General features: G+C 46.6%; 1 protein-coding gene across 1 annotated transcript in view; it reads right to left on the bottom strand.

Annotated features, from left to right (window-relative positions):
* Positions 1 to 26,658, bottom strand: part of LOC110506127 (protein unc-13 homolog C) — a 301,686-nt gene that overhangs the window by 51,655 nt on the left and 223,373 nt on the right. The window contains exons 30-32 of the mRNA XM_090222664.1: positions 23,998 to 24,078; positions 10,082 to 10,229; positions 2,093 to 2,185 (exon numbers count right to left, since the gene is read on the bottom strand). Of these exons, the coding sequence (XP_090078790.1) occupies positions 2,093 to 2,185; positions 10,082 to 10,229; positions 23,998 to 24,078 (322 nt within the window). The remainder of the gene's footprint in view (positions 1 to 2,092; positions 2,186 to 10,081; positions 10,230 to 23,997; positions 24,079 to 26,658) is intronic.

Genomic DNA, 26,658 nt, shown 5'->3' with positions numbered 1-26,658 from the left:
CTGGTCTCTGACTGACTAGTGTTCTGTAAAATAAGGTTTAAACAGCTGGTCTCTGACTGACTAGTGTTCTGTAAAATAAGGTTTAAACCGCTGGTCTCTGACTGACTAGTGTTCTGTAAAATAAGGTTTAGACCGCTGGTCTCTGTCTCTGTCTGACTAGTGTTCTGTAAAATAAGGTTTAAACCGCTGGTCTCTGACTGACTAGTGTTCTGTAAAATAAGGTTTTAACCGCTGGTCTCTGTCTGACTAGTGTTCTGTAAAATAAGGTTTTAACCACTGGTCACGTTCTGACCTTAGTTCCTTTTTTTTGTCTTTTGTTTTAGTATGGTCAGGGCGTGAGTTGGGTGGGTTGTCTATGTTAGTTTGTCTATGATTTTCTATTTCTGTGTTTGGCCTGGTATGGTTCTCAATCAGAGGTAGCTGTCAATCGTTGTCCCTGATTGAGAACCATATTTAGGTAGCCTGTTTTCCATTGTGTTTTGTGGGTGGTTGTTTCCTGTTTAGTGTTTTTGTTTCACCTTTCAGGACTGTTTGTTTGTCGTGTTTGTTGTTTAGTCTAGTGTTGCATATTTCATGAAATAATATGAACACTTACCACGCTGCACCTTGGTCCTCCTCTCCTTCCCCAGACGACAAGAGTTACAGAATCACCCACCAAAAAAGTACCAAGCAGCGTGGTGTCGGGCAGCAGCGATCTCAGGACTCCTGGACATGGGAGAACGTTTTGGACGGCAAGGGTTGCTACACATGGGAGGAGATCCTGGCTGGAAGTGACCGCCTCCCATGGGAACAGGTGGAGGCAGCCAGGAGAGCGGAGGCAGCAGGTAATGGGAGCCAGCGCTTCGAGGGAACACGGCTGGCAAGGAAGCCCGAGAGGCAGCCCCAAAGATTTCTTGGGGGGCGGCACACGGGCAGTGTGGCTAAGTCAGGTAGGAGACCTGAGCCAACTCCCCGTGCTTACCGGAGAGCGAGAGGGACCGGGCAGGCACCGTGTTATGCCGTGAGGCGCACGGTGTCCCCGGTGTGTGTGCATAGCCCGGTGCTGTACGTTGCAGTGCCTCGTATTGGCCGGGCTAGAGTGGGCATCGAGCCAGGTGCCATGAATCCGGCTCAGCGCATCTGGTCGCCAGTGCGTCTCCTCGGGCCTGTGTACATGGCACCAGCCTTACGCATGGTGTCCCCGGTTCTCCAGCACAGCCCAGTGCGGGCTATTCCACCTCGACACACTGGCCTGGCTACGGGGAGCATTCGGACCCCAGTCCGAGGTCGCGGCGAGGGTCGCCGCTCTTAAGAGGCCACGGAGGCGGTTAAGGAGGCGGTGAAAGACTATGCTAGAGTGGGGTCCACGTCCCGCGCCTGAGCCGCCACCACGGACAGACACCCACCCAGACCCTCCCCTATAGGTTCAGGTTTTGCGGCCGGAGTCCTCACCTTTTGTTTTAGTAAGGTCAGGGCGTGAGTTGGGTGGGTTGTCTATGTTAGTTTGTCTATGATTTTCTATTTCTGTGTTTGGCCTGGTATGGTTCTCAATCAGAGGCAGCTGTCAATCGTTGTTCATGATTGAGAACCATATTTAGGTAGCCTGTTTTCCATTGTGTTTTGTGGGTGGTTGTTTCCTGTTTAGTGTTTTTGTTTCACCTTTCAGGACTGTTTGTTTGTCGTGTTTGTTGTCTTGTCTAGTGTTGCATATTTCATTAAATAATATGAACACTTACCACGCTGCATATTGGTCCTCCTCTCCTTCCCCAGACGACAACCTTTACACTCTGTCTCTGTCTGACTAGTGTTCTGTAGTATAGGGTTTCAAGTAGGACGTAGTGTAGCAGCAGTCTATTTGATAATGACCACAGCTTAACATTAGCCTACAACTACATCCAACTATCCATGTTCTTCCCAGTGGTTCCTCTTTGAACATTACAGGTATGAATAGATTTGACTACGAATGATAAATTGTTGTTGTAATGTTCTTATCTAAGGGGTAAAGTGAGGTTTAATTGTTTCACAGTTTCAGCTTTCCTCCCCTGTGTGTTTGTGTACAGGAATAGCATGTGCGAGTGCTGGAATGGCATGTGCGAGTTCTTGAGTGTCTCACCCTTCACGTTGACTTTGTGCTCTCCAGTGCCAGGGTGAGAGATGAGATCCACCTGCATGGACACCTCCCCCACGGAGCTGTCGGTAGACTGACCTGCAGACCAACAATACAACACTACCGTCAGAGAGAGAGAGAGAAGGAGAGATAGATAGACACCTCCCCCATGGAGCCATTGGTAGACTGACCTGCAGAACAACACAACACAACACTATTGTAAGAGAGAGAGAGAGGAGGAGGAAGAGAGAGAGAGAGAGAGAGGAGGAGGAGGAGGAGAGAGAGAGGAGGTAGGAGGAGAGAATGAGAGGAGGAAGGAGGAGAGAGAGCACATTGAGTCCTCACCTGGAGATCACCATAAAAGACTACCGTCAGAGAGAGAGAGGAGAGAGGAGGAGAGAGAGGGATAGAAAGAGGGGAAGAGATGAGGAGAGTGAGAGAGAGAGGAGGAGTGAGAAAGGGAGAGAAAAGAGACAGTGAGAGAGAGAATCATCACCTACAATGACCTGCTAGTCATCACAACCGCATGTTGTAGGAGAGTCAGAGGGGAGATTCAGAGAGAGAGAATAGGAGAGACAGAGAGAAAGAAAAGGAGAGACAGAGAGAGAAGAGAGAGAGAGAGAGAAAAAAGGAGAGAGAGAGTGAGAGAAAAGGAGAGAGAAAGAAAAAGAGAAACACAGAGAGAAAAGGAGAGACAGAGAGAAAGAAAAGGAGAGACAGAGAGAGAAGAGAGAGAGAGAGAGAAAAGGAGAGCGAGAGAGAAAAGGAGAGCGAGAGAGAAAAGGTGAGAGAGAGAGAGAAAAGGAAGAGAGAGAGAAAAGGCGAGACAGAGAGAAAAGGAGAGACAGAGAGAGAGAAAAAGAGACAGAGAGAAAAGGAGAGACAGAGAGAGAAAAGGATAGAGAAAGGGAGAGACAGAGAGAGAGAAAATGAGAGAGAGAGAAAAGGAGAGACAGGGAGCGAATAAAGGTGAGACAGAGAGTCAAAAAGACAGAAACACTGCATCTCAAATAAGGTTACACACACACACTGATCCAGAAAGGTAGAGGAGAAACCCCTGTGGTAGTGACTGAAACATTAACTGCAACATGAAGTGAATGACTCACTCCACTTCCTCCTGTGTCACTCTGAGAAGTAGGGATCTCTGGAAACCAGTGACAAAAGAAAAACAAGCTACAGAGAAAACAAAACAACACATGGAGCTGTAGATAAATGCATTAAGCTCTGAGTAAAAGAACAGAACAGAATGGAACAGAAGTACACACACACACACACACACACACACACACACACACACACACACACACACACACACACACACACACACACACACACACAGGTAATGCAAAGTGCTGCCCTACACAGAGACTCCAAACATTTAGGACCACTACCCTCTCTGGAGCAGAGAGAACAAAAATACATTAAATATGGAGGTGCACTCAATGACAGACCCAGGAGGGAGAAAGGGAGAGAGCGGGGGTGAAAGAGAGGGAGAGAGACATAGAGATGAGGAGTGGGGGTAAGAGAAAGAAAGAGAGTGATAGAGATGAACAAGAGAGAGGTGGAGGAGAACAGCCAGACAGACAGAACATCCAGACATGGGGGTGGTAACATAGACAGAACAGTCAGACATGGGGGTGGTAACATAGACAGAACATCCAGATGTGGGGGTTGTAAACATAGACAGAACAGCCAGACATGGGGGTGGTAACATACACAGAACAGCCAGACGTGGGGGTAGTAACACAGGCAGAACAGCCAGACGTGGGGGTAGTAACATTGACAGGACAGCCAGACGTGGGGGTAGTAACACAGGCAGAACAGCCAGACGTGGGGGTATTAACACAGACAGAGGGCAATATGTAGGGGTAGTAACACAGACAGAACAGCCAGATGTGGGGGTAATAACACAGGCAGAACAGCCAGACATGGGGGTAGTAACACAGACAGAACAGACAGACGTGGGGGTAGTAACATAGACAGAACAGACAGACGTGGGGGTAGTAACACAGGCAGAACAGCCAGACGTGGGGGTAGTAACATTGACAGGACAGCCAGACGTGGGGGTAGTAACACAGGCAGAACAGCCAGACGTGGGGGTATTAACACAGACAGAGGGCAAGATGTAGGGGTAGTAACACAGACAGAACAGCCAGATGTGGGGGTAATAACACAGGCAGAACAGCCAGACATGGGGGTAGTAACACAGGCAGAACAGCCAGACGTGGGGGTAGTAACACAGGCAGAACAGCCAGACGTGGGGGTAGTAACATTGACAGGACAGCCAGACGTGGGGGTAGTAACACAGGCAGAACAGCCAGACGTGGGGGTATTAACACAGACAGAGGGCAAGATGTAGGGGTAGTAACACAGACAGAACAGCCAGATGTGGGGGTAATAACATAGACAGAAAAGACAGATGTGGGTGTAGTAACACAGACAGAACAGCCAGACATGGGGGTAGTAACACAGACAGAACAGCCAGATGTGGGGGTAGTAACACAAACAGAACAGCCAGACGTGGGGGTAGTAACACAAACAGAACAGCCAGATGTGGGGTAGTAACATAGACAGAACAGCCAGACGTGGGGGTATTAACCCAGGCAGAACAGCCAGACGTGGGGGTAGTAACATAGACAGGACAGCCAGACGTGGGGGTAATAACACAGGCAGAACAGCCAGACGTGGGGGTAGTAACACAGGCAGAACAGCCAGGCGTGGGGGTAGTAACACAGGCAGAACAGCCAGACGTGGGGGTAGTAACATAGACAGAGGGCAAGATTTGGGGGTAGTAACATACTGTAGACATATTTGTACTGTTGTCTGTGTGTCTGTTGTGTCATTAACAGCCTAGTTGATACGATGTCTAATCAATATGTTGCCAAACAAGCAGAGGCTATTAGGAGGAGCTGATGAAGGGAGAGGGAGAGAGAGAGGGAGAGAGAGAGAGAGGGAGAGAGAGAGAGAGAGAGAGAGAGCGGGAGAGAGGGGGAGAGAGAGAGAGAGGGGGAGAGAGAGAGAGAGAGAGCGAGAGAGAGGGAGAGAGAGAGAGAGAGCAGGAGAGAGGGGGAGAGAGAGAGAGAGGGAGAGAGACAGAGAGAGAGAGAGGGAGAGAGAGAGAGGGAGAGAGAGAGAGGGAGATGGAGAGAGAGAGGGAGATGGAGAGAGAGAGAGGGAGCGAGAGAGCTGATGAATGGATCCTGATTAGGGAGGGGGATATCACGACAACACAATTAAGACCTGGAACAGGGGAAATCAACACGCTAACAACCAATACATTTTGAGTCAGTTGGAAACAGTTTTTTTTAATGTCCCAATACCTTGGCATCGGGTCTATGAACTGACATATAAAACAACAATTGACTCATCAAGTCATTAGTTTCAATTTAAGCTACTATATAAAATACTTGCTACAAAAACAATCTCAATATGTGGGGCATTGAACAGTCATCCTTGTGCAGACTCTGTCACGAGGAAACATAATCAATAGAATATATTTTCTGGTACTGTCTATCTGTGGCTTGCTTTTGGAGTCAGGTCCAGGAATGATTGTTATGTCATTATATCAGGGTTCAGATGGAACTGCAAACTGTATTGTTAGGGGATCTGAAAAAAACCCATCAGTCAATGAGAAATATCATTCTAGTCTTTGTAGTACAATATCAGTAGAAATGTTCTACATCAGCGTAAAATGGAGGGATTTATTGCAAAAGGAAATATTAAAATGGCGTTATACTGGGAAAGATGGGTTGTTCTGTGGACAACGGAGGGTTGGAGTTAAGATCAGAATGAATGGTGGATTGGCCGCTGTGGGTGAAAATCCAGCACTTAATATATGTATAATTATTTAACTACAGGTACTGTAGATGTGAGTTAAAATAGTTGTAGCAGTAGAATATTTATTGTCCGTTAGTTTACTCCAATCAGGTTAGGATGATAGGATCGCTAGTATACTCCAATCAGGTTAGGATGGTAGGATCGCTAGTTTACTCCAATCATGTTAGGATGGTAGGATCGCTAGTTTACTCCAATCATGTTAGGATGGTAGGATCGTTAGTTTACTCCAATCAGGTTAGGGATGGTAGGATTGTTAGTTTACTCCAATCAGGTTAGGATGGTAGGATCGTTAGTTTACTCCAATCAGGTTAGGATGGTAGGATCGCTAGTTTACTCCAATCAGGTTAGGATGGTAGGATCGCTAGTTTACTCCAATCATGTTAGGATGGTAGGATCGCTAGTTTACTCCAATCAGGTTAGGATGGTAGGATCATTAGTTTACTCCAATCAGGTTAGGATGGTAGGATCGCTAGTTTACTCCAATCAGGCTAGGGATGGTAGGATCGTTAGTTTACTCCAATCAGGTTAGGATGGTAGGATCGCTAGTTTACTCCAATCAGGCTAGGGATGGTAGGATCGTTAGTTTACTCCAATAAGGTTAGGGATGGTAGGATGGGAAGTATATTAAATGTTCTAGTGTTCAGCGAAAAAAACAACACAATGTCAAATACAGGTAGCCTAGTCAAATACAGGTAGCCTAGTCAAATACAGGTAGCCTAGTCAAATACAGGTAGCCTAGTCAAATGCGAGAATTCCAGTACTGGTCCGTATGTAGCCAAATGTAGTTGCTGCTCATTCCGTTGGATAGAAAATTGCTTAATGGTTAAAAAAAGTAATAAAAGGCAGAACCGCGTCCATAGAGACACATACCAGCTCTACTAGTAGTACTGCTACTACCAGCAGTACTACACCTGCACCTGTCGACGACACAAGTTGCTCTGCTTCCACAAGCACATCCAATGGATACACACACACGATAGCATACGCAATATGCAGACACGTACACATGGATTTTGTACTGTATATACAATTGAAGTCAGAAGTTTATATACACCTTAGCCAAATACATTTAAACTCAGTTTTTCACAATTCCTGACTTGTAACTGTTTTAGGTCAGTTAGGATCACCACTTTATTTTAAGAACGTGAAATGTCTGAATAATAGTAGAGATAATGATTTATTTCAGCCTTTATTTCTTTCATCACATTCCCAGTGGGTCAGAAGTGTACATACACTCAATTAGTATTTGGTAGCATTGGCTTAAAATGGTTTAACTTGGGTCAAGCAATTCGGGTAGCCTTCCACAAGCTTCCCACAATAAGTTGGGTGAATTTTGGCCCATTCCTCCTGACAAAGCTGGTGTAACTGAGTCAGGTTTGTAGGCCTCCTTGCTCAAAAACGCTTTTTCAGTTCTGCCCACAAATGTTCTATAGGATTGAGGTCAGGGCTTTGTGATGGCCACTCCAATACCTTGACTTTGTTGTCCTTAAGCCATTTTGCCACAACTTTGGAAGTATGCTAGGGGTCAATGTCCATTTGGAAGACCCATTTGTGACCAAGCTTTAACTTCCTGACTGATGTCTTGCGATGTTGCTTCAATATATCCACATAATATTCCTTCCTCATGACGCCATCTATTTTGTGAAGTGCACCAGTCACTCCTGCAGCAAAGCACCCCCACAACATGCTGCTGCTATCCCCGTGCTTCACAGTTGGGATGGTGTTCTTCGGCTTGCAAGCCTCCCCCTTTATCCTCCAAACATAACGATGGTCATTATGGCCAAACAGTTCTATTTTTGTAGGATTTTGTGCGAAAAGTATGATCTTTGTGCATCTTTGTGCAGTTTGGCTTTTTTATGGCGGTTTTGGAGCAGTGGCTTCTTCCTTGCTGAGCGGCCTTTCAGGTTATGTCGATATAGGACTCGTTTTACTGTGGATATAGATCCTTTAGTACCTGTTCCCTCCAGCTTCTTCACAAGGTCCTTTGCTGTTTTTCTGGGATTGATTTGCACTTCTCGCACCAAAGTACATTAATCTCTAGGAGACAGAATGCGTCTCCTTCCTGAGCTGTATGACAGCTGCGTCGTCCCATGGTGTTTATACTTGTGTACTATTGTTTGTACAGATGAACAGGGTACCTTCAGGCATTTGGAAATTGCTCCCAAGGATGAACCAGATTTGTGAAGGTCTACAATTTTATTTCTGAGGTCTTGGGTGGTTTCCATCATTTTCCCATGATGTCAAGCAAAGAGGCACTGAGTTTGAAGGTAGACCTTGAAATACATCCACAGGAACACCTCCAATTGACTCAAATTATGTCAATTAGCCTATCAGAAGCTTCTAAAGCCATAACATAATTTTCTGGAATTTTCCAAACTGTTTAAAGGCACAGTCAACTTACTGTATGTAAACTTCTGACCCACTGGAATTGTGATACAGTGAATTATAAGTGAAATAATCTGCCTGTAAACAATTGTTGGAACAATTACTTGTGTCATGCATTAAGTAGATGTCCTAACCGACTTGCCAAAACTATGGTTTGTTAACAAGAAATTTGTGGAGTGGTTGAAAAACTATTCCACCCTAAGTGTATGTAAACATGTATTTTTAATAAATGTATTGTAATGTATGTTTGTGGCAGGCTTACAATGATGGCAAAAAAACAACATTTGAGAGTGTGCTGACCCTGGTGCTAGAGGGGGTTGAATGTTTGAAGGGGTACGGGACTATAAAAGGTTTGGGAACCACTGCCCTAGATAGACCATCAGGTAGCTCTACTCTGTTAATTAAGAAAACAGAAAACCTACACTTCCACAGAGACACAGTAAAACACAGCATGGAACGGGGACAGATAGAGAGACAGAGAGAGAGCGACAGAGAGAGAGAGTGACAGAGAGAGAGCGACAGAGAGAGAGAGCGACAGAGAGAGAGCGACAGAGAGAGAGAGCGACAGAGAGAGAGAGCGACAGAGAGAGAGCAACAGAGAGAGAGAGCGACAGAGAGAGATTGAGTGAGAAAGAGAGAGATTGAGTGAGAAAGAGAGCGAGAGTGACAGAGAGAGAGAGAAAAAGAGAGTGAGTGAGAAAGAGAGAGAGAAGCAAGAGTAAAATAGAAAGAGAAAGGGATTGAAGGAGGCAGTAGATGAAAAATGCAATTACTGCAATAACCATCTCACACGGTAAACTGAAGAGAAACCAAGCTGACATGGAAAAACACTGCAGCACACTGTAAGAGAAGCAAGGATAACTATCACAGGGTCACAGGAGTTTGGTGGCACCTTAATTGGGGAGGACGGGCTCATAGTAATGGCTGTAATGGAATAAATGGAGTGGTATCCAGCTCATCAAACACATGATACAATTCCCTTCATCCCATTCCAGTCATCAATTTGAACCGTCCTCCCCTAACCAGCCTCCTGTGAGCAGGGTTAGGAAGTTAACTGAAATTCTAATTCCAATTTCCATCAATGCTTCTCTATGAGAAAGAATGGAATTGGAATTTCCTCCTGAATTGACTGAAATGGAATTGACTTAATTGACCTTAGGGTGCATATACTAGCGGAAGTTTCCTTATCTTGAGAGGTTTGGATGCATATCTACTAGCTCAGTGTCCTTATCTTGAGAGGTTTAGGATGCATATCTACTATCTCAGTGTCCTTATTTTGAGAGGTTTGGTTGCATATCTACTAGCTCAGTGTTTACATTGAGAGGTTTGGGTGCATATCTAGTAGCTCAGTGTTTACATTGAGAGGTTTGGGTGCATATCTACTAGCTCAGTGTTTACCTTGAGAGGTTTGGGTGCATATCTACTAGCTCAGTGTTTACCTTGAGAGGTTTGGGTGCATATCTAGTAGCTCAGTGTTTACCTTGATAGGTTTTAGTGCATATCTAGTAGCTCAGTGTTTACCTTGAGAGGTTTGAGTACATATCTAGTAGCTCAGTGTTTACCTTGAGAGGTTTGGGTGCATATCTACTAGCTCAGTGTTTACCTTGAGAGGTTTGTGTGCATATCTACTAGCTCAGTGTTTACCTTGAGAGGTTTGGGTGCATATCTACTAGCTCAGTGTCCTTACCTTGAGAGCTTTGGGTGCATATCTACTAGCTACGTGTTCTTATCTTGAGAGGTTTGGGTGCATATCTACTAGCTAAGTGTTCTTACCTTGAGAGGTTTGGGTGCATATATACTTCTTGATCAAGGCATCAGTAGGCTGTGTGTAAAGGCTCAGAGCGTATTTGAGGGACTTGAGGTCAGGGCTCTTCTCAAGGAACGTCTTCTTCAGACCGTTTCCTCCGGCGTGGAAATATTGCTACGGAAAAGAGAGAGAGCGAAAGGAAAAAAGAAAGAATGAAAGCCAGAGCCACTTTATTCACTGTCTTCAGTCTTCAGACCAGAAGGAGAACAGACAGAGTCAGTACATTTAGCCTGCTTGTCTGTCCCGTAAAACAAAAATGCTGTATATGTATGTTAAAAGACTCCAGAGTGGCGCAGCGGTCATAATTGTCCCAGCGTTGTCCGGGTTATTAGGGGAGGGTTTTGTCTGGGTAGACCGTCATTGTAAAATAAGAATTTGTTTTTAACTGACTTGCCTAGTTAAATAAAGGTAAAATTTAAAATTTAAAATATATGCAGACAGACAGATCCTTTTTCTTTTCTGGGATAGTCACCTGTTGAAGTGTCTTGGAGGTAGGACTACTTTTTTAGAATTGTCCCCCCAGTTGAGCACCTGGTTACCCTTTTTGTTAAAGCTGGGCTGAAGTTTACTTGGGTAAGCCTTCATTCACCATATTCCTTTTAATGTTGGTTCCTCAGATCAGATTGAAAACATACATGTTCTTTAAGTCTTCTGACCAGACTGACCGTATAGGAGACTGTGTGGGAGAGATAATAAGCATGTTTGCTTATGTAACAGCTGTCAAACTGCTTGTATAACAATACATCTTCCTCCCTCCTAAAGTCTGCTACTTGATCTCAGGTCCTCTGTCTTGCAAACACTCGACAACACCTGAGCCAGCTACACCACTGAAAAAGCTAGCAATTCAAGGCATTTCAATCTGAGGAGTGAGGTTACCAATAAAACTTGGGTACACTCAGACCAGATAGAACACGTACAGAGTTAATGTACTTTTCACATCTTCAGACCAGACTGTGTGGAAGACTGTGTGGGAGAGGTAATAACTATGTATGCTCATCCAGGCTGGCAGCAGTAGGCCTAATAAAAATGTACTCTGTACTGTTGCATTAAGACAGAGGATAATTGCTTAAAGCCCTGCCACATACACACACTCCACCCCCCCACACACTCTCCACCTCACTGGAGTTCATGAGTTCATAGGTCATCCTCCATTGGCTCTGGAAGAAGAAAGTCATGTTCAGATATAATCCAGTCACTGATGCATTATGGAATATCGGATACAGACTGAAAACAGTGGGTGAGTAAATGAGCCAAAGCTGCTCAGAGTAAATGATCCTAAGCGCTGTAGCTCTGTGTTCCAAATGACATCCTATTACCTACATAGGGTATACAGTGTCATTTGTGACTAAGCTCTGTAGCTCTGCTGCCTCGGCAGAATAGGCACAACCCAGATTCACTCTGAAGATACCATACCGTAGGTGTTGATGAGGGAAGAATGGCAGAGAAACCATCAAAGACATATCCAACACAACACCAACTCCAAGAGCTAGTCCACACAACACCAACTCCAAGAGCTAGTCCACACAACACCAACTCCAAGAGTTAGTCCACAAAACACCAACTCCAAGAGCTAGTCCACACAACACCAACACCAAGAGCTAGCCCACACAACACCAACTCCAAGAGCTAGCCCACACAACACCAACTCCAAGAGCTAGTCCACACAACACCAACTCCAAGAGCTAGTCCACACAACACGAAGAGCTAGTTCACACAACACCAACTCCAAGAGCTAGTCCATACAACACCAACTCCAAGAGCTAGTCCATACAACACCAAGAGCTAGCCCACACAACACCAACTCCAAGAGCTAGTCCACACAACACCAACTCCAAGAGCTCGTCCACACAACACCAACTCCAAGAGCTAGCCCACACAACACCAAGAGCTAGTCAATACAACACCAACTCCAAGAGCTAGTCCACACAACACCAAGAGCTAGCCCATACAAGAGCTAGCCCATGGACTAGCTCTTGGTGTTGTGTGGACTAGCTCTTAGAGTTGGTGTTGTGTGGACTGACTCTTGGAGTTGGTGTTGTGTGGACTAGCTCTTGGTGTCGTGTGGACTAGCTCTTAGAGTTGGTGTTGTGTGGACTAGCTCTTGGAGTTGGTGTTGTGTGGACTAGCTCTTGGTGTTGTGTGGACTAGCTCTTGGTGTTGTGTGGACTAGCTCTTAGAGTTGGTGTTGTGTGGACTAACTCTTGGAGTTGGTGTTGTGTGGACTAGCTCTTGGTGTCATGTGGACTAGCTCTTAGAGTTGGTGTTGTGTGGACTAGGTCTTAGAGTTGGTGTTGTGTGGACTAGCTCTTGGTGTTGTGTGGACTAGCTCTTAGAGTTGGTGTTGTGTGGGCTAGCTCTTGGTGTTGTGAGGACTAGCTCTTGGAGTTGGTGTTGTATGGGCTAGCTCTTGGTGTTGTGTGGGCTAGCTCTTGGAGTTGGTCTTGGAGTTGGTGTTGTGTGGACTAGCTCTTGGAGTTGGTGTTGTGTGGGCTAGCTCTTGGTGTTGTATGGACTAGCTCTTGGAGTTGGTGTTGTATGGACTAGCTCTTGGAGTTGGTGTTGTGTGGACTAGCTCTTCGTGCTGTGTGGACTAGCTCTTGGAGTTGGTGTTGTGTGGACTAGCTCTTGGAGTTTGTGTTGTGTGGACTAGCTCTTGGAGTTGGTGTTGTATGGGCTAGCTCTTGGTGTTGTGTGGACTAGCTCTTGGAGTTGGTGTTGTATTGACTAGCTCTTGGTGTTGTGTGGGCTAGCTCTTGGAGTTGGTGTTGTGTGGACTAGCTCTTGGAGTTGGTGTTGTGTGGACTAGCTCTTGGAGTTGGTGTTGTGTGGGCTAGCTCTTGGTGTTGTGTGGACTAGCTCTTGGAGTTGGTGTTGTGTGGACTAGCTCTTCGTGCTGTGTGGACTAGCTCTTGGAGTTGGTGTTGTGTGGACTAGGTCTTGGAGTTTGTGTTGTGTGGACTAGCACTTGGAGTTGGTGTTGTATGGGCTAGCTCTTGACACCAAGAGCTAGTCCACACAACACCAACTCTAAGACCTAGTCCACACAACACCAACTCTAAGAGCTAGTCCACACAACACCAAGAGCTAGTCCACACAACACCAAGAGCTAGTCCACACAACACCAACTCCAAGAGCTAGTCCACACAACACCAAGAGCTAGCCCACACAACACCAACTCCAAGAGCTAGTCCACACAACACAAACTCCAAGAGCTAGTCCACACAACACCAACTCCAAGAGCTAGTCCACACAGCACGAAGAGCTAGTCCACACAACACCAACTCCAAGAGCTAGTCCATACAACACCAACTCCAAGAGCTAGTCCATACAACACCAAGAGCTAGCCCACACAACACCAACTCCAAGAGCTAGTCCACACAACACCAACTCCAAGACCAACTCCAAGAGCTAGCCCACACAACACCAAGAGCTAGCCCATACAACACCAACTCCAAGAGCTAGTCCTCACAACACCAAGAGCTAGCCCACACAACACCAACTCTAAGAGCTAGTCCACACAACACCAAGAGCTAGTCCACACAACACCAACTCTAAGACCTAGTCCACACAACACCAACTCTAAGAGCTAGTCCACATGACACCAAGAGCTAGTCCACACAACACCAACTCCAAGAGTTAGTCCACACAACACCAACTTTAAGAGCTAGTCCACACAACACCAAGAGCTAGTCCACACAACACCAAGAGCTAGTCCACACAACACCAACTCCAAGAGCTAGTCCACACAACACCAACTCTAAGAGCTAGTCCACACGACACCAAGAGCTAGTCCACACAACACCAACTCCAAGAGTGAGTCAGTCCACACAACACCAACTCTAAGAGCTAGTCCACACAACACCAAGAGCTAGTCCACACAACACCAAGAGCTAGTCCACACAACACCAACTCCAAGAGCTAGTCCACACAACACCAACTCCAAGAGCTAGTCCACACAACACCAACTCCAATAGCTAGTCCACACAACACCAACACCAAGAGCTAGTCCACACAACACCAACTCCAAGAGCTAGTCCACACAACAGCAACTCCAAGAGCTAGTCCACACAACACGAACTCCAAGAGCTAGTCCACACAACACCAACACCAAGAGCTAGTCCACACAACACCAACTCTAAGAGCTAGCCCACACAACACCAACTCCAAGAGCTAGTCCACACAACACCAACTCCAAGAGCTAGTCCACACAACACCAACTCCAAGAGCTAGTCCATACAACACCAACTCCAAGAGCTAGTCCATACAACACCAAGAGCTAGCCCACACAACACCAACTCCAAGAGCTAGTCCACACAACACCAACTCCAAGACCAACTCCAAGAGCTAGCCCACACAACACCAAGAGCTAGCCCATACAACACCAACTCCAAGAGCTAGTCCTCACAACACCAAGAGCTAGCCCACACAACACCAACTCTAAGAGCTAGTCCACACAACACCAAGAGCTAGTCCACACAACACCAACTCTAAGACCTAGTCCACACAACACCAACTCTAAGAGCCAGTCCACACAACACCAACTCCAAGAGTTAGTCCACACAACACCAACTCTAAGAGCTAGTCCACACAACACCAAGAGCTAGTCCAAACAACACCAAGAGCTAGTCCACACAACACCAACTCCAAGAGCTAGTCCACACAACACCAACTCTAAGAGCTAGTCCACACGACACCAATAGCTAGTCCACACAACACCAACTCCAAGAGTCAGTCCACACAACACCAACTCTAAGAGCTAGTCCACACAACACCAAGAGCAAGTCCACACAACACCAAGAGCTAGTCCACACAACACCAACTCCAAGAGCTAGTCCACACAACACCAACTCCAAGAGCTAGTCCACACAACACGAACTCCAAGAGCTAGTCCACACAACACCAACACCAAGAGCTAGTCCACACAACACCAACTCTAAGAGCTAGCACACACAACACCAACTCCAAGAGCTAGTGCACACAACACCAACTCCAAGAGCTAGTCCACACAAACACCAACTCCAAGAGCTAGTCCACACAACACCAAGAGCTAGCCCATACAACACCAACTCCAAGTGCTAGTCCACACAACACAAACTCCAAGAGCTAGTCCACACAACACCAACTCCAAGAGCTAGTCCACACAGCACGAAGAGCTAGTCCACACAACACCAACTCCAAGAGCTAGTCCACACAACACCAACTCTAAGAGCTAGCCCACACAACACCAACTCTAAGAGCTAGTCCACACAACACCAAGAGCTAGTCCACACAACACCAACTCTAAGACCTAGTCCACACAACACCAACTCTAAGAGCTAGTCCACATGACACCAAGAGCTAGTCCACACAACACCAACTCTAAGACCTAGTCCACACAACACCAACTCTAAGAGCTAGTCCACACAACACCAAGAGCTAGTCCACACAACACCAAGAGCTAGTCCACACAACACCAACTCCAAGAGCTAGTCCACACAACACCAACTCTAAGAGCTAGTCCACACGACACCAAGAGCTAGTCCACACAACACTAACTCCAAGAGTTAGTCCACACAACACCAACTATAAGAGCTAGTCCACACAACACCAAGAGCTAGTCCACACAACACCAACTCCAAGAGCTAGTCCACACAACACCAACTCCAAGAGCTAGTCCACACAACACCAACTCCAATAGCTAGTCCACACAACACCGACACCAAGAGCTAGTCCACACAACACCAACTCCAAGAGCTAGTCCACACAACACCAACTCCAAGAGCTAGTCCACACAACACGAACTCCAAGAGCTAGTCCACACAACACCAACACCAAGAGCTAGTCCACACAAAACCAACTCTAAGAGCTAGCCCACACAACACCAACTCCAAGAGCTAGTCCACACAACATCAACTCCAAGAGCTAGTCCACACAAACACCAACTCCAAGAGCTAGTCCACACAACACAAACTCCAAGAGCTAGTCCACACAACACCAACTCCAAGAGCTAGTCCATACAGCACGAAGAGCTAGTCCACACAACACCAACTCCAAGAGCTAGTCCACACAACACCAACTCTAAGAGCTAGCACACACAACACCAACTCCAAGAGCTAGTCCACACAACACCAACTCCAAAAGCTAGTCCACACAACACCAACTCCAAGAGCTAGTCCACACAGCACGAAGAGCTAGTCCACACAACACCAACTCCAAGAGCTAGTCCACACAACACCAACTCTAAGAGCTAGTCCACACGACACCAAGAGCTAGTCCAAACAACACCAACTCCAAGAGTTAGTCCACACAACACCAACTCTAAGAGCTAGTCCACACATCACCAAGAGCTTGTCCACACAACACCAACTCCAAGAGCTATTCCACACAACACCAACTCCAAGAGCTAGTCCACACAACACCAACTCCAATAGCTAGTCCACACAACACCAACACCAAGAGCTAGTCCACACAACACCAACTCCAAGAGCTAGTCCACACAACACCAACTCCAAGAGCTAGTCCACACAACACAAACTCCAAGAGCTAGTCCACACAACACCAACACCAAGAGCTAGTCCACACAACACCAACTCTAAGAGCTAGCCCACACAACACCAACTCCAAGAGCTAGTCCACACAACACCAACTCCAAGATATAGTCCACACAAACACCAACTCCAAGAGCTAGTCCACACAACACAAACTCCAAGAGCTAGTCCACACAACACCAACTCCAAGAGCTAGTCCAAACAGCACGAAGAGCTAGTCCACACAGCACCAACTCCAAGAGCTAGTCCACACAACACCAACTCTAAGAGCTAGCCCACACAACACCAACTCCAAGAGCTAGTCCACACAACACCAGCACCAAGAGCTAGTCCACACAACACCAACTCCAAGAGCTAGTCCACACAGCACGAAGAGCTAGTCCACACAACACCAACTCCAAGAGCTAGTCCACACAACACCAACTCTAAGAGCTAGCCCACACAACACCAACTCCAAGAGCTAGTCCACACAATACCAACTCCAAGAGCTAGTCCATACAACACCAACTCCAAGAGCTAGTCCACACAACACAAACTCCAAGAGCTAGTCCACACAACACCAACTCCAAGAGCTAGTCCACACAGCACGAAGAGCTAGTCCACACAACACCAACTCCAAGAGCTAGTCCATACAACACCAACTCCAAGAGCTAGTCCATACAACACCAAGAGCTAGCCCACACAACACCAACACCAAGAGCTAGTCCACACAACACCAACTCCAAGAGTCAGTCCACACAACACCAACTCTAAGAGCTAGTCCACACAACACCAAGAGCTAGTCCAAACAACACCAAGAGCTAGTCCACACAACACCAACTCCAAGAGCTAGTCCACACAACACCAACTCCAAGAGCTAGTCCACACAACACCAACTCCAATAGCTAGTCCACACAACACCAACACCAAGAGCTAGTCCACACAACACCAACTCTAAGAGCTAGCCCACACAACACCAACTCCAAGAGCTAGTCCACACAACACCAACTCCAAGAGCTAGTCCACACAAACACCAACTCCAAGAGCTAGTCCACACAACACCAAGAGCTAGCCCATACAACACCAACTCCAAGAGCTAGTCCACACAACACAAACTCCAAGAGCTAGTCCACACAACACCAACTCCAAGAGCTAGTCCACACAGCACGAAGAGCTAGTCCACACAACACCAACTCTAAGAGCTAGCCCACACAACACCAACTCTAAGAGCTAGTCCACACAACACCAAGAGCTAGTCCACACAACACCAACTCTAAGACCTAGTCCACACAACACCAACTCTAAGAGCTAGTCCACATGACACCAAGAGCTAGTCCACACAACACCAACTCTAAGACCTAGTCCACACAACACCAACTCTAAGAGCTAGTCCACACAACACCAAGAGCTAGTCCACACAACACCAAGAGCTAGTCCACACAACACCAACTCCAAGAGCTAGTCCACACAACACCAACTCTAAGAGCTAGTCCACACGACACCAAGAGCTAGTCCACACAACACCAACTCCAAGAGTTAGTCCACACAACACCAACTCTAAGAGCTAGTCCACACAACACCAAGAGCTAGTCCACACAACACCAAGAGCTAGTCCACACAACACCAACTCCAAGAGCTAGTCCACACAACACCAACTCCAAGAGCTAGTCCACACAACACCAACTCCAATAGCTAGTCCACACAACACCAACACCAAGAGCTAGTCCACACAACACCAACTCCAAGAGCTAGTCCACACAACACCAACTCCAAGAGCTAGTCCACACAACACGAACTCCAAGAGCTAGTCCACACAACACCAACACCAAGAGCTAGTCCACACAACACCAACTCTAAGAGCTAGCCCACACAACACCAACTCCAAGAGCTAGTCCACACAACACCAACTCCAAGAGCTAGTCCACACAACACCAACTCCAAGAGCTAGTCCACACAACACAAACTCCAAGAGCTAGTCCACACAACACCAACACCAAGAGCTAGTCCACACAACACCAACTCTAAGAGCTAGCCCACACAACACCAACTCCAAGAGCTAGTCCACACAACACCAACTCCAAGATATAGTCCACACAAACACCAACTCCAAGAGCTAGTCCACACAACACAAACTCCAAGAGCTAGTCCACACAACACCAACTCCAAGAGCTAGTCCATACAGCACGAAGAGCTAGTCCACACAGCACCAACTCCAAGAGCTAGTCCACACAACACCAACTCTAAGAGCTAGCCCACACAACACCAACTCCAAGAGCTAGTCCACACAACACCAGCACCAAGAGCTAGTCCACACAACACCAACTCCAAGAGCTAGTCCACACAGCACGAAGAGCTAGTCCACACAACACCAACTCCAAGAGCTAGTCCACACAACACCAACTCTAAGAGCTAGCCCACACAACACCAACTCCAAGAGCTAGTCCACACAATACCAACTCCAAGAGCTAGTCCATACAACACCAACTCCAAGAGCTAGTCCACACAACACCAAGAGCTAGCCCATACAACACCAACTCCAAGAGCTAGTCCACACAACACAAACTCCAAGAGCTAGTCCACACAACACCAACTCCAAGAGCTAGTCCACACAGCACGAAGAGCTAGTCCACACAACACCAACTCCAAGAGCTAGTCCATACAACACCAACTCCAAAAGCTAGTCCATACAACACCAAGAGCTAGCCCACACAACACCAACACCAAGAGCTAGTCCACACAACACCAACTCCAAGAGTCAGTCCACACAACACCAACTCTAAGAGCTAGTCCACACAACACCAAGAGCTAGTCCAAACAACACCAAGAGCTAGTCCACACAACACCAACTCCAAGAGCTAGTCCACACAACACCAACTCCAAGAGCTAGTCCACACAACACCAACTCCAATAGCTAGTCCACACAACACCAACACCAAGAGCTAGTCCACACAACACCAACTCTAAGAGCTAGCCCACACAACACCAACTCCAAGAGCTAGTCCACACAACACCAACTCCAAGAGCTAGTCCACACAAACACCAACTCCAAGAGCTAGTCCACACAATACCAAGAGCTAGCCCATACAACACCAACTCCAAGAGCTAGTCCACACAACACAAACTCCAAGAGCTAGTCCACACAACACCAACTCCAAGAGCTAGTCCACACAGCACGAAGAGCTAGTCCACACAACACCAACTCTAAGAGCTAGCCCACACAACACCAACTCTAAGAGCTAGTCCACACAACACCAAGAGCTAGTCCACACAACACCAACTCTAAGACCTAGTCCACACAACACCAACTCTAAGAGCTAGTCCACATGACACCAAGAGCTAGTCCACACAACACCAACTCTAAGACCTAGTCCACACAACACCAACTCTAAGAGCTAGTCCACACAACACCAAGAGCTAGTCCACACAACACCAAGAGCTAGTCCACACAACACCAACTCCAAGAGCTAGTCCACACAACACCAACTCTAAGAGCTAGTCCACACGAAACCAAGAGCTAGTCCACACAACACCAACTCCAAGAGTTAGTCCACACAACACCAACTCTAAGAGCTAGTCCACACAACACCAAGAGCTAGTCCACACAACACCAAGAGCTAGTCCACACAACACCAACTCCAAGAGCTAGTCCACACAACACCAACTCCAATAGCTAGTCCACACAACACCAACACCAAGAGCTAGTCCACACAACACCAACTCCAAGAGCTAGTCCACACAACACCAACTCCAAGAGCTAGTCCACACAACACAAACTCCAAGAGCTAGTCCACACAACACCAACACCAAGAGCTAGTCCACACAACACCAACTCTAAGAGCTAGCCCACACAACACCAACTCCAAGAGCTAGTCCACACAACACCAACTCTAAGAGCTAGCCCACACAACACCAACTCTAAGAGCTAGTCCACACAACACCAAGAGCTAGTCCACACAACACCAACTCTAAGACCTAGTCCACACAACACCAACTCTAAGAGCTAGTCCACATGACACCAAGAGCTAGTCCACACAACACCAACTCTAAGACCTAGTCCACACAACACCAACTCTAAGAGCTAGTCCACACAACACCAAGAGCTAGTCCACACAACACCAAGACCTAGTCCACACAACACCAACTCCAAGAGCTAGTCCACACAACACCAACTCTAAGAGCTAGTCCACACGACACCAAGAGCTAGTCCACACAACACCAACTCCAAGAGTTAGTCCACACAACACCAACTCTAAGAGCTAGTCCACACAACACCAAGAGCTAGTCCACACAACACCAAGAGCTAGTCCACACAACACCAACTCCAAGAGCTAGTCCACACAACACCAACTCCAAGAGCTAGTCCACACAACACCAACTCCAATAGCTAGTCCACACAACACCAACACCAAGAGCTAGTCCACACAACACCAACTCCAAGAGCTAGTCCACACAACACCAACTCCAAGAGCTAGTCCACACAACACGAACTCCAAGAGCTAGTCCACACAACACCAACACCAAGAGCTAGTCCACACAACACCAACTCTAAGAGCTAGCCCACACAACACCAACTCCAAGAGCTAGTCCACACAACACCAACTCCAAGAGCTAGTCCACACAAACACCAACTCCAAGAGCTAGTCCACACAACACAAACTCCAAGAGCTAGTCCACACAACACCAACTCCAAGAGCTAGTCCACACAGCACGAAGAGCTAGTCCACACAACACGAACTCCAAGAGCTAGTCCACACAACACCAACTCTAAGAGCTAGCCCACACAACACCAACTCCAAGAGCTAGTCCACACAACACCAACTCCAAGAGCTAGTCCACACAACACCAACTCCAAGAGCTAGTCCACACAGCACGAAGAGCTAGTCCACACAACACCAACTCCAAGAGCTAGTCCACACAACACCAACTCTAAGAGCTAGCCCACACAACACCAACTCCAAGAGCTAGTCCACACAACACCAAGAGCTAGCCCATACAACACCAACTCCAAGAGCTAGTCCACACAACACAAACTCCAAGAGCTAGTCCACACAACACCAACTCCAAGAGCTAGTCCACACAGCACGAAGAGCTAGTCCACACAACACCAACTCCAAGAGCTAGTCCATACAACACCAACTCCAAGAGCTAGTCCATACAACACCAAGAGCTAGCCCACACAACACCAACTCCAAGAGCTAGTCCACACAACACCAACTCCAAGACCAACTCCAAGAGCTAGCCCACACAACACCAAGAGCTAGCCCATACAACACCAACTCCAAGAGCTAGTCCTCACAACACCAAGAGCTAGCCCACACAACACCAACTCTAAGAGCTAGTCCACACAACACCAAGAGCTAGTCCACACAACACCAACTCTAAGACCTAGTCCACACAACACCAACTCTAAGAGCTAGTCCACATGACACCAAGAGCTAGTCCACACAACACCAACTCCAAGAGTTAGTCCACACAACACCAACTCTAAGAGCTAGTCCACACAACACCAAGAGCTAGTCCACACAACACCAAGAGCTAGTCCACACAACACCAACTCCAAGAGCTAGTCCACACGACACCAAGAGCTAGTCCACACAACACCAACTCCAAGAGTTAGTCCACACAACACCAACTCTAAGAGCTAGTCCACACAACACCAAGAGCTAGTCCACACAACACCAAGATCTAGTCCACACAACACCAACTCCAAGAGCTAGTCCACACAACACCAACTCCAAGAGCTAGTCCACACAACACCAACTCCAATAGCTGGTCCACACAACACCAACACCAAGAGCTAGTCCACACTACACCAACTCCAAGAGCTAGTCCACACAACACCAACTCCAAGAGCTAGTCCACACAACACCAACTCCAAGAGCTAGTCCACACAACACCAACTCCAAGAGCTAGTCCACACAACACCAACTCCAAGAGCTAGTCCACACAACACCAACTCCAAGAGCTAGTCCACACAACACCAACTCCAAGAGCTAGTCCATACGACACCAACAAAAACATAAACAACAAAAAAAAAATGTGTCACATACACGGATGTATGTATCATATTATCATCTCACCACCACCTGAAAAATCACAGTCATTTCATGGGGAATCTATGCTGGTTTTGCTTTTCGCGTTACATTTATCTCAAACCATTTAACACCATACAGATGTTCCCTCTTCAGAATTCCATTATTTTTTGTTCCATTTCTTTATCTGTCTCTACCCTTCTCTCTCTCTCTATCCCTCCCTCCCTCCCTATCTATTTAGCTTCCTCCCTCTATCTCTCTTCCCCTCCCCCCTCTCTCCTTCATTACTGAAGGCATGAAGTCTTTAACCGGTCCTGCATTCAGCCTGTGTATCTCTGCTAGTCTCTCTCCCCCATTTCTCCCTGCTTCCCTCCCTCTCTCTCTCCTCTCTCTTCCTTTAAGTCTTTAACCAGTCCTGCATTCAGCCTGTGTATCTCCGCTAGTCTCTCTCCCCCATCTCTCCCTCCCTACCTCTCTCTCCCCCCTCACTTCCTTTAAGTATTTAATCAGTCCTGCATTCAGCCTATGTATCTCTTCCACCTGAAGGTATTACTTAACTGTGATTGGCCAGAGTCTCCTGGAAGCATTACTGAACTCCTCTAATTGGACATTCTCCTCGGAATACTGGTGGAGAGAATTCCACAGCATGACGGATCTAAACAGGGAGCTGGTGTCCATGGAGATGCAGGAATCAATTAGCTTCTGTTTCACGGCGCTGCGTTGAGTGTTCACACAGACCCCGGTCTGAACTCCTGTCTGTGTCCCAAATAGCACCCACAGGGCTCTGGTCAAAAGTACTGCACTATGTACTGACTGCATCGACTCCTCTCAGCACCACTACTCCTCTTAAAGACCTTACAACCCTACCACCCTGTTAAAACAGTCACCACTCTACAATGATCCTTTAGGTAAACTCTCATTACAACCCTACTACCCTGTTAAAACAGTCACCACTCTACAATGATCCTTTAGGTAAACTCTCTTTACAACCCTACTACCCTGTTAAAACCCTGTCCATCTCTCTTTGCACAACATTAGAGAAAGGTAGGAATCGATGGTTAGAGGGAGAAAGGAATGAGGGTAGGGATGGAAGGTGAAAGGTAAGCATCGATGGTTAGAGGGAGAAAGGAATGAGGGTAGGGATGGAAGGTGAAAGGGAGGGAGGTATGGAGGAGGCATGGATGGATTGAGAGAGGAATTGATGGAGGGATGGATGGAGGCTGAAAGGGATGGAGGAAGGTAGGGATGGATGGAAAGAGAGAGGGATGGTGGGTTAGACGGATGGAGGGAGAGACAGATGGAGGGGGGGAGAGAGGGATAGATAGAGCGAGGGCTCTCCATTACCTTGATGGTGGGAAGGACAAGGTCCATGGCTGCACACTGTCTTGGTGTCAGGCTACGGGCTTCCTCTCTGATCACATGGTCCTAGAGCGGAGAGAATAGAAAGAGATACATTCATCAAAACATGTTTCCATAACATTCCTCTTGGAGAGGACACACACACACACACACACACACACACACACAGATTACATTTCAGATGTCTGCATATGATAAGTTTGCTATGTACATTGTAATGGAAAACTGTAATTTAAATGTTAATTTGAGGTATTATCAACTGTAAAAATGATAGAGCATTGTGGGGAAATTGCTGTATTTCAAAATTGCTGTATTTCAAATGGTACTGTAATTACACCCAGAATACAGTACCATATCTTTGGAGCGCTAAAAACATTTTGACCACTAGTGAGTGCATGGTATAGTTGTTCCTTGTTCCATTTTACTTGCCACCGAGCTGCCTGTAAATTACTGTCAAATTCATGGCAACCCCTTTACTGTGTATTATTAATGTGGTTCCTGAGGTGGTAAACACATTGTGAGATCTGATCATTTGATTCAGCAGGAGAATACAGCAAAACAGTACAGATAGCGACAGTACAGTTGCTTGCAAACTGCTGCTCAACCATGGCATCACAGACCCAATACTGTCTCCCTATCTTTCTGCTGTGCTTCTTGGAACATGAAATAGACTAGTGACTGTGATCAAAGAGTGTGACTGTGGGAAGATCTTTTAATTTAGGAGCAGAGATACAGGGACTTCATTAAAAACAGTTCATCTGTGTTACAGACGGATTGGAAAGCAACCATGATTACGTAATATGATGAAGACTTGGCCAGTTTAGTCATGGGTTTATAGCATGAAGTGACGTTGCATGACTAGGGTAGGAGTGGGCTGTTTTAGCAGAGATGACCTCAATCTGGATGTAATCACTATGAGAACTAACCAACTAACACAGATCTACGGCTCTGGAGGATGTACGTTGTGTACTGTGTGGGAGTCCAACTTTTGATAATCACAACAGTGTGTGTGCATGTGTGTGTTTACTGTAGCTGTGCTCTGACGGACTAGAGATTGCAAAAACCCAGAACTGCCTATTACAGTGTTTTTCGATTGCTAAACGACAGCGGACACAACTGGAGTCACATGTGCAAAACTCTAACTACAGTCTGCACAGCAGCAGTTAATGTGGACCAAACTCTAGTTCATTTTTCATTGCTTGAACACAGTTTTCAAAACTCTACACACTTATCCCATGACTTTAACCACAACCTGCACAACACTGTGGATTTACAGAACTTTGTTCAAATGCTAACACACTGCTGTCAAAACTGTGAACCACACATTCAAAACGGAATAGATTTCAGCCTTGTGCCTTTCAAACACTGAAAGCTGAAAGGCAAAGCAGGTGTCTTGTTTTAGACTTGTTAGTGAACACACACACATATTACAGTATATATAGGTAGAGCTCAGAAAGACTCATTTTGGAAATGGAACAAGGAAGATGGATTCGTGGAGGGAGAAGGGTGGCAGGGAGAGGGCGGATGCATGGAGGAAGACAAAGAAGACAAAGAGTGAACACTGGAAAGACCTGGAAAGACCACATTCATTTGTATTTATCGATGAAGCTGGATTTAACCTTGCCAAAACACGGCGCAGAGGAAGGAATGTTACAGTGTTTTTCGATTGCTAAACGACAGCGGACACAACTGGAGTCACATGTGCAAAACTCTAACTACAGTCTGCACAGCAGCAGTTCATGTGGACCAAACTCTAGTTCATTTTTCATTGCTTGAACACAGTTTTCAAAACTCTACACACTTATCCCATGACTTTAACCACAACCTGCACAACACTGTGGATTTACAGCACTTTGTTCAAATGCTAACACACTGCTGTCAAAACTGTGAACCACACATTCAAAACGGAATAGATTTCAGCCTTGTGCCTTTCAAACACTGATAGCTGAAAGGCTAAGCAGGTGTCTTGTTTTAGACTTGTTAGTGAACACACACACATATTACAGTATATATAGGTAGAGCTCAGAAAGACTCATTTTGGAAATGGAACAAGGAAGATGGATTCGTGGAGGGAGAAGGGTGGCAGGGAGAGGGCGGATGCGTGGAGGAAGACAAAGAAGACAAAGAGTGAACACTGGAAAGACCTGGAAAGACCACATTCATTTGTATTTATCGATGAAGCTGGATTTAACCTTGCCAAAACACGGCGCAGAGGAAGGAATGTTATAGGTCAAAGGGCCACTGTGGAGGTTCTAGGCCAAAGGGGGGGAAATATCACCATGTGTGCTGCAAAGGCCAATGATGGTTTGCTTCTCAACACACAACTCATTGACCCATACAACACAGAAAGGCTTATAGCTTTCCTAGAACAGCTCTATGCTCAGCTAGTGCCAGCAGAACCTGGGGAGCCAGTAAGAAACCCCCAAGTTTTTCTCATAGTTTGTGATAACATTGCTTTTCACCACTCTGCAGCTGTCACAGATTGGTTTGCAGCACATCACAGATTTATGGTTTTGTACCTGCCTGCATATTCACCCTTCCTCAACCCAATAGAGGAGTTTTTCTCTGCCTGGAGGTGGAAAGTGTTTGGTCACCACCCACATGACCAAATGTCTCTTTTGGAAGCCATGCGTGCCGGATGTGAGG

Source organism: Oncorhynchus mykiss, chromosome 26, assembly GCF_057628025.1.
Source record: "Oncorhynchus mykiss isolate SJ-2025 chromosome 26, ASM5762802v1, whole genome shotgun sequence".
Classification (NCBI taxonomy): domain Eukaryota; kingdom Metazoa; phylum Chordata; class Actinopteri; order Salmoniformes; family Salmonidae; genus Oncorhynchus; species Oncorhynchus mykiss.
The sequence above is the reverse complement of the archived record's forward strand: the minus strand, read 5'-3'. Positions and strand labels throughout refer to the sequence as shown.